General features: G+C 41.3%; 1 protein-coding gene across 1 annotated transcript in view; it reads right to left on the bottom strand.

Annotated features, from left to right (window-relative positions):
• The window catches only part of LOC139461200 (calexcitin-2-like), a 65,171-nt gene extending 47,833 nt beyond the window's left edge, over positions 1-17,338 (bottom strand). Inside the window, exon 1 of the mRNA XM_071242794.1 lies at positions 17,006-17,338. Coding sequence (XP_071098895.1) covers positions 17,006-17,072 — 67 coding nt within the window. The 5' untranslated portion in view covers positions 17,073-17,338. The remainder of the gene's footprint in view (positions 1-17,005) is intronic.
• Between the last annotated feature and the right edge of the window lie 254 nt (positions 17,339-17,592).

The following is a 17,592-nucleotide window of genomic DNA, read 5'->3' as shown; positions in this document are numbered from 1 at the left end:
GACTTTCTAGCTTAAAGTCGGCTAATGGCGATATTACGTGTTGCAGAGTCAAGTCTTGGCAAGTTAAGTTCGTTCAAAGACAGTGTAAGTTGACGTGGTTAGTTGGTTTGTTGTTTAACTCCGCACTCAGCAATATTCCAGCTATATGACGGCAGTCTGAAAATAATCGAGTCTGGACCAGACAATCCAGTGATTAAGATCAGGTGCATCAATCCATGCAAGTAGGGTCGATGACATGTATCAACCAAGTCAGCGAGCCTAACCACCCGATCCCGTTAGTCGCCTTTTAAGACAAGCATGGTCGCCTCTTACGGTAAGCATGGGTTGCTGAAGACCTATGCCACCCCGGATCTTCACGGGTCAGTTGACGTGGTAGTAGCAGTGACGGTGTTAGTTGACATGGTAGTAGCATACGGTGTTAGTTGACGTGGTAGTAGCAATGACGGTGTTAGTTGACGTGGTAGTAGCAGTGACGGTGTTAGATGACGTGGTAGTAGCAGTGACGGTGTTAGTTGACGCGGTAGTAGCAGTGACGGTTTTAGATGACGTGACAGTAGCAGTGACAGTGGTGGTTGACGTGGTAGTAGCAGTGACGGTGTTTGTTGACGTGGTAGTAGCAGTGACGGTGTTAGACGACGTGGTAGTAGCAGTGACGGTGTTAGTTGACATGGTAGTAGGAGTGACGGTGTTAGTTGACGTGGTAGTAGCAGTGACGGTGTTAGTTGACGTGGTAGTAGCATACGGTGTTAGTTGACGTGGTAGTAGCAGTGACGGTGTTAGTTGACGTTGTAGTAGCAGTGACGGTGTTAGTTGACGTTATCGACAAGAGTGATTGTGGTTATTTCGATAACGTGCCATTTGATCTCTATTCCATGGTGTGTCAGAAGGACAGCTCTGAATGAAGTTTTCCCGTTTTGTGAAACCAGACTGAAAGGCCAAGAGTCTCAAGGAGTTTAAATCTAGTATCAGTCATGATAGCTGATCCTGTATCGACTAAGGGAAGGAACCCTGCATTACAACACCTTAGATGACTCATACCCCCAAATAGAGTTTGACTATTTTCAATGTTTATTGTTATGGCCTATAAATGCCAAAGGGTCTTTGTAAACGCAATGCTCATTTACCTACGTTTTACACACACAACAACCACTCCAGAGGACCACCAGAAGACAAAGCACTACAATCTATCTAAATGACAGTCTTTATCCTACTCGATGCACCATTCACCTCGATTCTGTGTCACAATAGGGACTATTTGTCCCTAACAAATAGATCAATGATGTGTTGTAGCGCCGTGTGTTTTGCTCTCTCGCTAGTGTTTGTCACAGCAGGAGTGAAGCTGTTAAGATTGACGAGTTATTGAACGTTGAGCGTAATGGATTCACACTAAAATTTTAGCATTGCCTATAATCGCAGTGGAGTGCTAGCCATGTCAATATGGCCTCCACCCAGTACCATGTGTTGGATTTCCCATCGTTTGTGTTGGGTGTCTCTACCTGAAGGTTGAGCTATGGGTGAGCTTTGAACGGAGATTCGTAGTACGCTTTCAAGATTATGGCACTTATAGGGCGACATGTGCGTGCGTATGTGGTGTCTGTGTCTGTATGTGGCTGCCTGTTTTAGCCCTGACTAGTGCCAGTTTTAAAGCGCTAGCCAATTGAGGTACCATGCCGCAGTTTGACATGAACACCCCACTCAGACACAGTATACTGACTCTTAGCCGACCAGGTCTTGTTTTAGCCTTAATGCCGAGCGTCAAGCGGAGTTACAACAAGTGCCGTCTTTTTGGTATGACGGATACTAGTTCAGGCTATTGCTTGTGCCAAACTATAGCAAGTGTTGAGAGCAGATATAAGGTACCAATGTGGTTCATTCGATGTCCCAAAGGCCATAACACATTCTTCGAGTTATTCGTAATTCAAGACAACCGGAGTTTTAGACGCAAGTGTGGCTGTGTTTCTACTCTACTATAAAGCCACAGGGTCCAAAGAGAAATGAATCGACTTCATTCTGTTCGTGTGTGTGTGTGCATGTGTGTGTGTGTGTGCATGTGTGTGTGTGTGTGTGTGTGTGTGTGTGTGTGTGTGTGTGTGTGTGTGTGTGTGTGTGTGTGTGTGTGTGTGTGTGTGTGTGTGTGTGTTACGGACCAAACTTTGATCAAATTTTACGGTATCACACAGCGAGACAAATGTCAGCAATGTAACATTGAAAATATGTAACTTTCCATTTATCAGTTCAATATTTCAATCATATCCGTGTGTCGCAGATTAACCCGTCGCGGGGTGTGCTGATATCGATTCGAGTAATGGGATTGTAGCTCTTCAAAATATCGTTTTCGGAATAGTTATAAAACCTTTTTTTACTTTTATGGAATGAGGAGTAAAAAGAATCTTACAATTGGTTTCCAGAGTAGAAAGAGGATGATGATTGTGGTGGAGTTTTTGTTTTCAGCATATGATCGTCAAGCAAAATGATATATCGGTCCCTCACGGGAAGTTAACATCATTTTCTAAAGATTACCGTCTACTCAATTCTGCTCAGGTTTCCTTCGACTAGATCTTTAAGAATTGACTTCAATAAAAAAAATGCGTTACGGAGGTATAAACGAAAAGATCGCCGCAAACACCGTACAACGAATCAAACGCATTGTGATGTCAATTCTTATAAATAAACACGTCAACAATAATAACTTCGCCGACTGCTTTTTAATCATTAACAGAGAAAATACTGTAGACATCAATTCGAAATCCATGACATCGTTCAACGCAATAATGCAACAAAGGCCTACCAATTCTATTATCAGCCAATAAAGAAACAGTAGCTTGTTTGTGGGTGTGGCCTGATTTGTTTGTTTGTTTATGTTTGGTCAATCAAATGCCACGGAATCACATGCAATTGTATTTACATGTACATAACGCTCACTGGGGCCACCATCCACAATCCCACACATCCCAGCCGACCACACTACACAGGTTTAAGAAACGGGACATCTTTACATGTACATAACGCTCACGGAAACCACCATCCACAACCCCACACCCCCAGCCGACCACACTACACCGAGTTAAGTAACGGGACATCTTTACATGTACATAACTCTCACTGAAACCACCATCCACAACCCCACACCCCCCAACCGACCACACTACACAGAGTTAAGTAACGGGACATCCTTACATGTACATAACGCTCACGGAAACCACCATCCACAACAGAGAGAGAGAGAGAGAGAGAGAGAGAGAGAGAGAGAGAGAGAGAGAGAGAGAGAGAGAGGAGAGAGAGAGAGAGAGAGGAGAGAGAGAGAGGAGAGAGAAAGAAAGAGAGAGAGAGATAGAGAGAGAGAAAGAGAAGAGAGAGAGAGAAAGTAAGAGAGAGAGAGAGAGAGAGAGAGAGAGAGAGAGAGAGAGAGAGAGAGAGAGAGAGAGAGTATTTTATTAAGATGCCACGTGCAAATAACATATACATACTGCATAAAAAAAACAAAAAAAACAAGTATCATCGGTATTGCACCCAGCCTTTACAGGCTTATGAGACATCGTATGTACATTAAAACATGTACAAAGGTATCCAAGTAAACATTGTAAGCTTTTTTCTTACATAGTACCATCATCTTTTCTTATTCCAGCAGCCAAGGAACTGTCAATTTTTGTTTAGTAACGGGACATCAGATGTGTGTACACGCAACAATAACCAATAGCCATCCTCATTTGCCTCATCTGACCAAATAAGGATGATTTTTTCACAAGGTATCGCCTGGCGGAACAACGTTGATAGAGTGTTTATAAGAAATGCAAGAAGACAGTGTTGCAGAACACCAACGAATCCAGAATCAGTCTTCAAAATGTGCACCATTCGAAAACTACCTTGAAGTCATTTCACAAGATACTGAACTTGATAATATTATTCTGCAATACACAAAAGGGAAATACTCTCCCCCGCCTCAAATAAAAACAACAAAAAGAAAAAAAAACATTACCAAAAACCAAAAGAAAACAAAAAAGCCAACAACAAAAAACAAGACAACTATATATAAAACCTAAAACATAATTCATTATCGTTTTTAAGCCTTCTCGATATTTAGCACACGGGCACGAAACGGGAAAATAAAACGGTTTTAACCCCCTATGCTTAAATTAAATTGAAATATTGATTGATCTGCCTTGTTCTTCAACATGTGTTGTAGCACGCTTCCACATAATCAATTTGCACCAACCTTGCATCTTTCCGAATTTTACACGACAATTTGGACCCCTAACATTGGTTTTATTCTTAGTGTGTCAATTTCACACGTATAACTGCGATATTGGTTTGTTGTTAATTTGTTGACAGCTGGCATTTCAATTTGAACGTGCACTTGGCTAATTTTCAAGTTGAAAAAGAAAATAATGCCTTATGTTAAAGTGTTGCTCTCTCATTCTATTTGGGAGTATTTCATTAAGATTGGTTTACGTCTCAAGGTGGTTTTTTTGGTCTGTTTTCTGCAATTTTGGTTCTCTAGAATAATGTTGTCATTTAACCTTGGGACAAAATCTTATTATGTGAAGGAGAACGAACGAGTAACTCTAGCCCAGGTCGATATACCGGGTTTGAACCCCGCTGGGAACACGTTATTCCTCAAACCTAAAATGATTGACTTGTCAAAAAAAAGGTTTTGTTAATTCCAAAAGTATGAAATTGACATCCAACTGTTCATACGTCATAAAAAATGAGGGTCACATATGAGTTTTAATAATCTGTAACCTGTACTGCCACTCTCATAGGATCTTTTGAGAACAAAAAGTCGACATCGAATCAATAAATGTAAGCGATTGCCAGCAAACCCACAAAATGGGTATTTCATAAAATATCCTATGATAAAACGCCGGAATATTTATCAGATTTAATTCCGTTAAATATACCTGCCACGTGAAACCTGCTAAATTAATAAAAAGCCAAGCACCTATTTGTGGCAATGTACTATAAAGAAAATCATGTCTATAAGCTGCAGTGTATGATTGGCATGTGTGGGATGAAACTTACAGAATCATCATCCTGAAACCTAGATATATTTTATACATCCACTGTGTGTTGTTGTCTGTTAAAAATAAGAGATTGCATAGAAAGTATTTTTGTGTCTGAGAGATCTTCAGATAGACACTCCAATTGAAATTAAATATTGTTTCAAACAAACTAATATATCCATGTCGCCTGTAAACACCTGCTCCTCTGGGCAAGTGATAAAAATCGGTTATCTAACTAATGTGAATATGAACGTTACTAGGACCCGATATACGTGTTTTTAATTAATCCTCTGAGTTCATGGAGAAATAGACTATTTTAGATTTACTGGACATATGGTGACATATAGGATATATTTGACATATCAGATATACAGGTCACATGGGTATAGGATGTATGACGTACAGAATATACGGGTAACCTTGGTATAGGATATATTGGGCATACAGAATATGCAGGAAACATGGTATATGATATATTGCACATACAGAATATGCAGGTAACATGGTATGTGATATTTTGGACATACAGAATATGCAGGAAATATGGGTATGGTATATATTGGACATACAGAATATGCAGGTAACATGGGAATAGAATATGTTGAACATACAGAATAAGCAGGTAACATGGGTATGGTATATAATGGACATACAGAATAGGCAGGTAACGTGGATATAGGATATGATGGGCATATCATATATAGATACAGGTAGTATTGGTATGGGACAGTGGGATATATTGGACATTAAGAATACACAGGTAACATGGGCATGAAATTGTAGGAAAACTATATCGAGAAGATATATTATTATACAGATATACGGATGAAAATGATATGAGAGCTATTCAGGGTATATATCGGGTATCATTGTCAGAGGCGACCGTGCTTGTCGTAAGAGGCGACTAACGGGATCGGGTGGTCATGCTCGCTGACTAGGTTGTTGCATGTCATCGTATCGCTATTGCGTGGATCGATGCTCATGCAATCAATCACATGATTGCCGTTTCCTGATTATTTACAGACTGCCGTCATATAGCTGGAATATTGCTGAGTGTGGCGTTAAACGACAAACAAACAAAACGTCTTAAACATAATAAACAAACACTAAAATGGATAGTTGAAGGATGAATAAATCAGGTTTTGTGCAAAATCCCGTGTAGCAATAAGGATTTAAATAATATATATATATAAAATTGGTTCAGCTGAACCGCCAGACACTAAACATTCCACAAGTGCTTTGTGGAGCGGGCCAACACAGACGAAGTTCTGTGTGGCTGGTTATTTTGATTTTTGTTTTCCGTCGAAAAAGTTGAAACGTAATATAAGAAGATTGCAGTAACTGTCGAAACCTCAGCGTCAGAGTACAGCCAGGTCTGACTATCTGTTCATTTTGATTATCTTATTGAGCGTAAAAGACAAGATAAATTATGTGATTGGAAAATCTGTGAATCAAGTTCACTCACATAGTTTGCCATAAAAATGTGTTTGTTGCAAACCACAAAATACAGGGCTTAGCGAATTGGTTGCACCTTAGGACAGCACACACGAGTGCTGAATCAGCTTCAATGGCTTCCAACTGCAGAACGGATAAATTTCAAAATCATGCAGCAAACATACATATGTATCCATGAAATATCCTCACCTGGAATCTTGGAGGAGTTGATCAATGTCTATAAACCATCAAGAAGGCTAAGATCACAGCCAAAACAACTACTCCTTGGCCATGAAGAACAAACAAACTAGCTGAAGCAGCATTTTCAGTCAAAGCTCTAACTCTGTAGAACAAACTCCCTGAAAACCTAAAACTCGCAAAAGCTGCGTCTTCCTATCGGCCCCAGCTGAAAGCCTTCCTTTTCTCCAGAGCCTTCACAGAATAATCAGCTCTTCCTTTTGTAAAGCGCCGTTGAGCAGCATCTAGTAATATCCATTATCATCTACAGATTAAAATGTAGCAAAGAGGGTTTGTATGATCCTGGCACAGTCAGGGCCCTTGTCCCCTCTACGCGCAGTCAATACAGACTTCTCCCAGGAAGAGCTGCCTGCTCGAACCCACCGAGAACTTTTCGGAGAATGTGAAGACTCCCCAACACTGCAGCCCTCTGCATTACCCAGAGTGTCAGAAGGGATGTGTTCTTGGAAGCAAACCTGTGTACTCTCCCAATGTCATCCAACAGATTGGCAGGTACCAAACCTAAGGCACGGAGAACAAAGAGCGAGGTCTGCATATTTGTCATGTTTTCCTGAATCTTGTCAATCACATTTGTGTCAAAAGGGACAGAAAATTCAACAATATAAATGATTTCATTGGATTTATCAAAATTTATCAGGTTTGTTGGCCTGGATACGTCCAAGGCTGTATACGGGCCTATTCCAAAGAATTTTCTATTGATCATTTTCCATATACGCCCTCTACATATTCTAGGTCGTACCATGGATGGACCTCTGTGTCAAAACCACTAGCATGACGAAGACGGTAATAAAATGATCGAGCCACTCCATCATGAGATGACGGGTACAGTATTTGTGGCTTTGGTTTTATTGCAAGCGTTCAGCTCTGAACTCCAGATTTTCTTAAGACTGCATTTGAATTCGAAGTTCAAGGTCATCCATGTAAAGGAGGTGACGAAGGGGTGTTGGGGACCTGTGCTGAGGAGCTCCAGGATTATGGCCTTCCTCTTGGCTAAGCAAAAAGCTTAAAGGATTTAGTGACAAACAGAAAAGCATAGGACTAAACGAATCGCCCTGAAATATTCCTCTTCTGATAGAAATGGGTTCCGATGTCACCACCTGCCCCTGCGAATTCGTTTCAAGGTGAGTTGACCAGCAATTCATTAAAGACTTGAGTAAAACTAGCAGTCGCTCGGGGAGGTCAATACATTCCAGTGACTTCAAAATCCATTTGTGAGGTACAGACTCATAACCTTTTCTACAGTCTATACAACATACTGGGAGGTTATAGTGGTAGGTTTTAGCCACTTCAAGGATCATTTTCTGATTTTTTATTATTATTATTATTATCATCATCATCATCATCATCATTATTATTATTATTATTATTATTATTATTATTATTATTATACCACACCCATCAATTAAGACGGCTTGGCTTGAAGGGAGACTATTCAATGTATACATGGACTCCCTGATAGAATACTGCACATAATCCACCTCTGGTTTTATCTTTCAGGTGGAAGAGTGAGTGAGTTGGGTTTAACGCCGCGCCAACCATGTGCGGTATCATGTTGGAGTGAGCGAGCGAGTTGTGTTTAACGCCGCTTTTAACAGTATTCCAGTTATATCGCGGCGTGACAGCTTAATGTGTGAGAAAAGCCCGAAGTGATGCAGGTCTCAGACGTTTACCACTTCAGTGAAACCCACGAGCACGGGTATGGTGCTGACAAACCTAAAACATAATCGGGGCGAATCGGGATTCGAACCCACAATCATAGGTGGAAGAAGAGCACATTGCTGGCAATTACGTGCCATGACGGAAGACGCGAAGCTGACCGCTCATGCACGAGACCCGGGTCAAGACTGTTCTTGTCAAGGACTGTTTCTCAATGAATGAGTGCCTATTTTGGCTTGTACGGTCTGCGGCACCCCCTATCCCACTGAATGATTTTCGGTATTGGGTCACTTGTTGTGGGGGGCGGTCAGGTAGCCTAGGGGTTAAAGCGTTCGATCGTCACGCCGGAGACCCGGGCTCGATTCCCGACATGGGTACAATGTGTGAAGCCAATTTCTGGTGTCCCCCGACGTGATAATGCTGGAATATTGCTAAAAGCGGCGTAAAACCATACTCACTCACTCACTTGTTATGAAACCAGCAATCCTTGTAGTCTTGACAAGCCGTTTGGGTCGCTGAGGGTATCACATGGTTCCGTGGTGGGATGCTGGCACCGAGCCCTCACACAATATGTATATGTTTATGAAGGAGATACTTGACAAAATCTTTCTAAGACTGTTTGGGCTGATGAGAATACCAACAGTCGGACTTCGAAATGGAACGGGGATGTGGATAGAAATCAGAATTTGTTTCCTTTCGTTTATAAGGTACAATCTTAAACCTTTAACCGGGAAATTGTCACCATTTGTTTCATACAGCCTTGGTTGTTATTACACCACACGATTGTTAATACCATGATAATATTAAATTTTGATGACGCATTGTCAGAAATTATTTCTCCGATCGATAATTGATGTGGATGCGCCATCTTGATTGACAGGAACGATAGAACAATGTTTCCAAGGAAACGTTAGATCACAACTGGAATCACTTTGAACAGCCTCATGAAGTTAGTCTATTATGACCTAACTCAAAATGAATCATTCATCGCAGGATGAAATACCATCGGCGTCTTGGATTATGTAGCGAAGCGTCTTAGAATGCGGCATATGGAAGACACGCAATGATTATGCGACGTAATAATCTCATAATTGATCAATTTTCAAGTTCAAACCTAACTTGAGCAGTGTACCATGTACGTTAATACGTTGTCATATCAACGTGTTTGAAAAAAAAGAAAGAAAAAAAAGTGGAATCAGGGCCTAGAATATTGATGACAAGTTACCAACACGACAGGTATCCAACAGCTTGCTGTTGATGTCTTAAGCCAATTATTTCGGATTATTTCAAAACTCATTTCTGAGCACCCATTGATCTTCCCTAAGTTATTAATTCGAGTATTGATCCGGAATGTCACACGTAATACAATATTCATGTTAAGTGTACAGGGAGCAGCTTGGAACGCATACGTAAGAATGTTTCACATTCTCAGCCACTCAAGTTAAATGCCAATGGTAATTTGTACAGGCTAGATAATGACAAGGCCAGAAAAAATGAGATGGCACCGTGGTTGTTCTGAGCCACACAACACTGGAATGTCCCGGGTCATATTATGAATATTTGACGAGAGTTAAATATTGATGTAATTATCTTGTTTCTTGTCCTTGAATGGCATTTAGAAGTGATGTTCATAAGAATGAGAATTTCTTGATGTGAACATTTTTGTTAAGGGGAACACAATGTTTCGGAGTATATACTTAATCCGGATCCTTCATCAGATGAAGGAGTAAGCATATACTCCGAAACGTTGTGTTCCTCATAATAAATAAGATGACATCCGGAAATACGCTTCCTTATCTTGTTTCTTGTCCAAGTGAACCAATGTGTGAATTTGTTTAACGCCGCTTTTAACACTATTCAAGTTGTATCACGGCGTGACAGCTTAATTTGGAGGGAAAGTTTACCACTTTCGTGAAACCCACGAGCAAATCTAGAACCAATATCGGGGCGAACCGGGATTCGAACCCACAATCATAGGCTTCAAGGGACTCAATTCTGCACAGCGAATTGCAGCGCCTTCGACGACTGGACCATCGGTGACATCTGGTTCATGTACAAGCTACAAAACGAGGTACTATGAATTATACCTTATTGACTGGTACATCATTTGGCTCTAACATCGCCAAAGGTAACGCCAAATTAATCCTTAATGCATCTTGATTTCTTGATATGGATCACCTTTGGTATCATCATATATTGATAGTGAATCATGAATGTATGAATCAACATCAGAGAATAATCAGTCTAGAGTATGTGCCCAAAGAGATTCCGGGACTCTGAAGACAAAATAGTGGTGAAAATGGTATTATCTGATCACTGAAAATCAGTGTAGACACCAGGTGTTCGCGAAAAGGTAAGCATTTTCTGCTCTACTGGTAGCACTCGTAGCATGTTTATGTTAATGGTCATCGGACAACGGGTTAGGCGCTGGTGTTTGTTTGCCATCGTACCGCGACACATTGTGATGATAACCGTGATATCAATTGCAATCAATGGTTTGCCCGACCCAGACTCGAATATTTGCAGGGCCGACGTTTTATAGTTGGAGTACGCTGACAGCGCCAAAACATAACAAACCGCCTTTTACTCTTTCACTGTAACGTTTCCGAATAACAAAATAAGAAATAAACGACCAAGCCCAGGAGGAGTTAAAAGCATGGTCCAGTTAACGACATCACAACTCTCTATAAACGGACATTACTGAGCGCGCAAATTGTACTTTATGAAGGATATTACTGCGTATCAATGTCCAATAACCATAGCATGACATTGCAGCGCATAAATGGTGCATCTCTATGAAAGGACAGTACTTATTATCGTTTATACAATGGTATAATGGATAATAAGTAAGTCATCTAAAAAAGGACATTACTTATTACTTATTTTCAATGGTCACACTTCAAAAACGACATTACTTATTATCGGGGCGGTCGGGTAGGCTAGCGGTTAAAGCGTTCGCTAGTCACGACGAAGACCCGGGCTCGATTCTCCGACATAGGTACAATGTGTGAAGCCCATTTCTGGTGTCCCCCGCTGTGATATTGCTGGAATATTGCTAAAAGCGGCGTAAATCCATACTCACTCACTCACTTATTATCAGTGGTCAATTTGCATAAAAGGACATTATATATTATTAGTGATCCATCTGCATAAAAAGGACATTAGTTATTATCAATGACCCATCTCTATAACAGACATGACTTATTATCAATGATCCATCTCTATAAAAGACATTACTTATTATTAATGGTACATCCCTATAAAAGAACGTTGCATATCATCAGTGATTCATCTCTATATAAAAAAGTACTTACTATCATTGATTCATCTCAACAAAAGGACATTATAGAAATTTACCCCTTTGGTGAAATTCAAGACAGGATATTGTTCTGACAAACCTAATCCTAATCAGTGCGAACAGGGATTCGATACGTGCATAGTTTTCCGGTACGCCAAAGGGACGCAACTCTCCACATCGAACAGCGTTTGCTAAGACGATTGGGCCACCTGTGCCCTCTCTCTACCATCTATATAAAAGCATATTAATATGTACAAATGACCAAAAGTCATACAGGTTTAGACCCGTGAAGATCCGGGGTAGAATAGGTCTTCAGCAACGGAATCGGTCAGGCTCGCTGACTTGGTTGAAGCATGTTATCGATCCCAATTGCGTGGATCGATGCTCATGATATCACTCACTGGATTTCCTGGTCCAGATTCGGTTATTTACAGACCGCCGTCATATTGCTGCAATATTGCCGATTGCGGCGTAAAACAACCAACCAACCAACCTTAAAAGTATATTACTTCTTTTCAATGATCATTTAATCCAGGCGAATTTGCTTAGAGCGACGCCGAACTCAACAAAGTTTTACAATAAATATACATTTTTTAATGTTTGACAATTGTTAAACATCAATTAGCTGTGATAAAACACGACTGGAGTGCGTAGGTTTTGTAAGTGGCCTTGTAGTAAAAAAGCTATTACATGCTATTAACGTTTTAAAGTCTCTGTCAGTACCCTCCGGTAGATACTTGAGATGGTGTAACAGTGTGTATTTCGCAACATCTGGAACATGGATGTACGTTGGTGTTAAAGCAAGGAGGCGCTGGAAGGTCATCCAGGTATCGACTGTCAGTGTAGGTGAGCTGCTGACATTTGTGGTGACAGCGTCGATGGTGCTGTAGGCAGTTAATTCAGCCTTCAAATGTGGTGACTGAAAACGCCCACAGTCAGCTGGAGCGGCTGATTGATTGGAGCTTAGTCAGCAATCCTTAAACATTATCCCTTATTGCGTATTTATTTGCAGCTGTTGCATTATCGGGGTACGAAATGACATCAAGCGTCATATTATTTGCTACCTTCACACGCATACCATTGATTTTTTGACGTTTTATATAATTTTTGAACTCGAAGCATTTCGCGGTTCACGTTCCCTTTTTACAAGTAACAAACTCATTGGATGTTTTGTCGGTCCAATTGTACCCTCAAACGAGGATCCACCGGTGGCCAAGTGGTGACGGATCCGCTCTTCATAGGTTCGAATCACTGATTCTCCGAGGTTACGGCAATAGCTTTGTCAGCACCATACACGTGCTTTTGGCTTTCGCTAAAGTGTTAAACATCTGGGACCTGCATCCTTGTGCTGCAATTAAAATAGTGTTTCCCCATACTGAGCAACACACATTCGTTCCTCAAAGTTGTGAGTGAGTATGGTTTTACGACGCTTTTAGCAATAATTTAGCAATATCACGGCGGGGGACACCAGAAATGAACTTCACACATTGTACCCAAGTGGGGAATCGAACCCGGGTCTTCGGCGTGTCAAGCGAACGCTTAAACAACTAGGCTACAACACCACCCATTCCTCAAAGTGAGCCCTGTCGAGTTTAGAAAAAACATGGCCAAGGCTGCGATATAAAATGGGTCACAAGCGCATGAATGATTAGCGAACTGGCTTTGCAAACAAAGCTGAGATACAATCAAAGCAGGCACCACAGTTTATTATTTCAAACATGGCTTTTAATGTCCGAATGATCAGAGTGGGGCTTAATAACACACGCCAGATCCTATGTCTTGTGGTCAGCTGTATGTTCAATACAAAGTAAAAACAGACTCTGCTTGAAGTCGTTCAGGGCGAGCGTTTCAGAACCGTCTTTGAAGAGTTCACTCACTTATTACAAGATCCAACGGAACATTAGAAATGTCGTTTCAATATACACCTGAACACATGTGTCATATATTACATAACTTAAACAATAAGTTGTCACACAGTCACGCTGGTTAGGCTCATCATCAGCTCAGGGCCCTTCCCCCCTCTACACGCAGCCCAGACAGCGAATCGGACTTCTCAAACTAGTCAAACCCACCCAGAAGTTTTCGGAGAATGTGAAGACTCCCCAACAGTGCAGCCTTCTGCATTACCCAGATTGTCAGAAGGGCTGTGTTCCTGGCACCATACCCGGGAACTCTCCCAATGTCAGTCAGCACCGCGAACACACTTGGGAGTAGGACAGCTTGGTACTTGGGATGTAATTGCAAGCGTGCCTTTTGCCATGTTTTTTACTTATCTCCTCAATCACATTAGTGTCAAAAAGTCCCGACAATTCAATGATAAAAATTATTTCATTGGATTTACCCAAAACAAATCAGGATTGTTGGCGTGGATAGGTATGAGGCAGTATATGGGCCTGTTCCAAAGAATTATGATTATTATTGTTATTATTATTATTACAACGAATTACACGTCTTCTCCTCCCACTGCACATAAATCACACTCACACATGTCTTCTACACCAAATCGTGTGTGGGTATTGGTGTGAGGGTGTGGGTGTGGGTGTAGGTGAGGGTGTGGGTGTGGGTGTAGGTGAGGGTGTGGGTGTAGGTGAGGGTGAGGGTGTGGGTGTGGGTGTGGGTGTAGGTGAGGGTGTGGGTGTGGGTGTAGGTGAGGGTGTGGGTGTGGGTGTGGGTGTGGGTGTGGGTGTAGGTGAGGGTGTGGGTGTGGGTGTGGGTGTTGGTGTGGGTGGGTGTTGCGTAACCCCAGCACATGCAAACCAGTATGTGATGCTTCAACTGTGAACTTCTAACACAGCATTATCCCCTTTCGCAATAGTCAGTAGGGGGCGGAATGAGGCCTGGATGTTGGTTTGCGTAGGACGTTATCTCTGCAAAGGCGATATTTGCGTTTAATGTTACAGTGGGAAGTTGTAATAGTCTGTACTTTGTTTAACATATTCTTGAAAAGACATTTTATTTTTCCGCAAACGGCCCACGCAATTACTACTCGATTTATAAAGTATTATAATTATTACTCGACACAGTGTTCTTTCTGAATTGTATAACATTTTGTTTCTATATATTTCTTGCAAATTACATTCTGGAAATCGAGTAAAATGTACAGTGCATCTTATATTCTGTCTGCCTGCCTGCCTGCCTGCCTGCCTGCCTGCCTGCCTGCCTGTCTGTCTGTCTGTCTGTCTGTCCGTCCGTCCGTCCGTCCGTCCGTCCGTCTGTCTGTCTGTCTGTCTGTCCGTCTGTCTGTCTGTCTGTCTGCACACTTAGATTTATATATAGGGAGCACACAACCCAAACCTGTGAATCACATTCCCATCTCATTCTACCGGGTACCCGTTCGCGTCTTGGTGAACCGAGGTACAAGGTCACTTGACCAAGGGAATAACGTAGCACGTTAGTTTTATGTCAGGTCCGAATCCCTTGAAACCCTCAGGAATCAAACACGATTCTTCAACCGCCGCGACCAACGTTGTTTAACGCCGTACCACCTGTCGCCCGTGTGCTGTACTCAAGGTTCACTCAATCATTCCCACTTTAAAGTGTGGATTCTATAGCAATGACATATTTGGGTTCAGACAGTCACGATGAATGGCGGGTTCTTACAACATGGTATTCCCACTACATGACGTCCACTAGGCGGGTTCGAATCCCAGTTAGATCCGTTCAGAGGTTTACTCTTGGTCTTTCAGTACCATACCTATAAGAGGGTGTTTCACGAAAAGGTAGAATGTTTGCCCACCTTTATCACTCTTCTTAATTGCTAAGCTCATACAGCGTGAGTGAGGTGTGTTTCACGTCGCTTTGAATAGTATTCAAGCTATCTCGTGGCCTGTCTGCTGGTTGCTGGAGGAAACCCCGAAGTAATCAAGCTCTCAGGCACTTACCACTTTTGACGAAACCCACTCACTTAAAAGAATGTGGGAATTGTATATTCACGGGGGTTATAGAATGGCACAGTGATACAATCAAACATACACATTTAAAAAACCAAACTCAATAAACAAGACTAAGAACAGAGCAGTGAGAGCGAGACATAGACTTGATATTAGAACAGCCAACACTATGTAGTGAGAACTTCTGGATTGGAAGTTATTTTATTTCGTGACATCTGTCTTTTCCTCGGAGACATACGTGCATCTGGTAAAGTTTCTTTTGATCAATACTTAATGTGAAACCCAAAAGTAACGGTATGCGTAAAATTCCTTCACAATTACCTACGTTTCTAATGTAATAAAACTCACAGTGTAAGGAATTCGATATAAAACAACACAGGACACGATGCCTAGGATATGTATTCCTGTTAGAAAGATGGATTTAATCACAGACGTGAGCACTGAGAACTAAGACACTTTCCCGTCTATCAAAGTCCATCATAACAGGGGTGTGGTACAACGAGGTTTGTGTATTCCCCGGTTTTCATAACGCTGATATATACAAGATAATCAATGAAGAAGAAAGATGTGAAAATTGTGTTCATGATCTTTATATGTGACAGTACTTGGTGGTCGAAATATTTTCAATTGACTTCTGATGACTGCAGTGTCCATCGTAGTGCCATCGTAGCGCCATGCCGCCGTTCACAGCTGCAGGTGGTTCACGAACGATTATAGGAATTAATTTGTGCCATCAAAATGCCTCTGTCGCTCGATGTAGATATACATCAATAACTTGGTCGAGAAAGAGTGTTCACACACAATATGCAATGGCTAATAGCTTACTGATAGCTTAGTAGGGTAGTTCATGAGTTTGACGTATCATGGCAATATTACTTAGGAGTCAAACGAAGTCATTCGGCTAAAACAAGCAAACGTGTTGACACCTAGGCTACCACAGCATCCTTAATGGAAAGATAATAACAGAGACAAATATCACAAAATACACACTTGACATCCGGGAAGTTTTTCTCAACGTTGATAGGTTCACGCGTGATGATATTGAAATGAATGTTACGTCCGAAATGACGTGTACATGCGTGACCAACGACAACTATTGAATAAACCGGTCGTTACAGTTAAAAAATAAAACCAAAATACTTTTATAAACACAAATACAAATTTAATTAAGCTCTTTGATCCATTGGAATCACGAATAGCGGTTTTATAGCTTCAAGTGATGTTTGAATACAGGCGCATGAAGAAACATTAATAGTTAAGACCGATCTTACTGATTCACATGCCAATAGAAAAGTAACTAATTTGTTTGAAGCCGCAACACGATGTCATTCAAACACAGAGAGAACATGTTTGTCCCATGTACAATATATACCTGCTTTTGCTGGGATATTAATCACATGTTCAGTAAATGTGACAAACGCTCTAAAATGTTTTATAATTTTTAAAGTTGAAACAATAATAATACATACCATACAGGGTGTTGAAGACACTAATTATTTTCCTCTTCTGAAAATCTGAAAGCTGCAAACTTGCCATGGCTAAATTTTCAAGCGAAACAGAATCCCGAACGTGACACAGAAAAGTGAGGCACTTGTTAGTCCACACTGAAGTCTCCGCCTGTCTTCTCTGACGTCCGTGTACAAGGTAGTCTCCTTGCTCGCTCGTGCCTTACTTCTCTGAGGTCCGCGCGAATCCAAGAGCTAATCACTGTAACTTCTCCGCTAGATCCCCAGCTACGTTCTAATCAAGTATACACTACACTGACACAGATAACCGATCGATATTGGTATGATCACGTGACATCACATGACCCTATCGCTTCCCTCAAAGCTCAAAGACCAAAGTTGATGTGTCATTTTCCCATTACATGATTACCTGGCCAGCTGAAGTTTATCCTGTAGCATTAAACAAACCAGGAAGATGAGAAACCGTTATTGCATTTACAGTCGGTCTTTCTTTTCATGTTTTTATTAGAATGTTTTTGTCATGGCAACGCTGTTAGTGGCCTTTACATTCTCAGGTCCAAACCGTGTTTTTCATTACAGTCGACCATCAA

The sequence above is a fragment of the Haliotis cracherodii genome, unplaced genomic scaffold (genome assembly GCF_022045235.1).
Source record: "Haliotis cracherodii isolate W230 unplaced genomic scaffold, xgHalCrac1.p SCAF_14, whole genome shotgun sequence".
Taxonomy (NCBI): domain Eukaryota; kingdom Metazoa; phylum Mollusca; class Gastropoda; order Lepetellida; family Haliotidae; genus Haliotis; species Haliotis cracherodii.
Note: the sequence above shows the minus strand (reverse complement) of the source record. Positions and strands in the feature narration are given on the sequence as shown.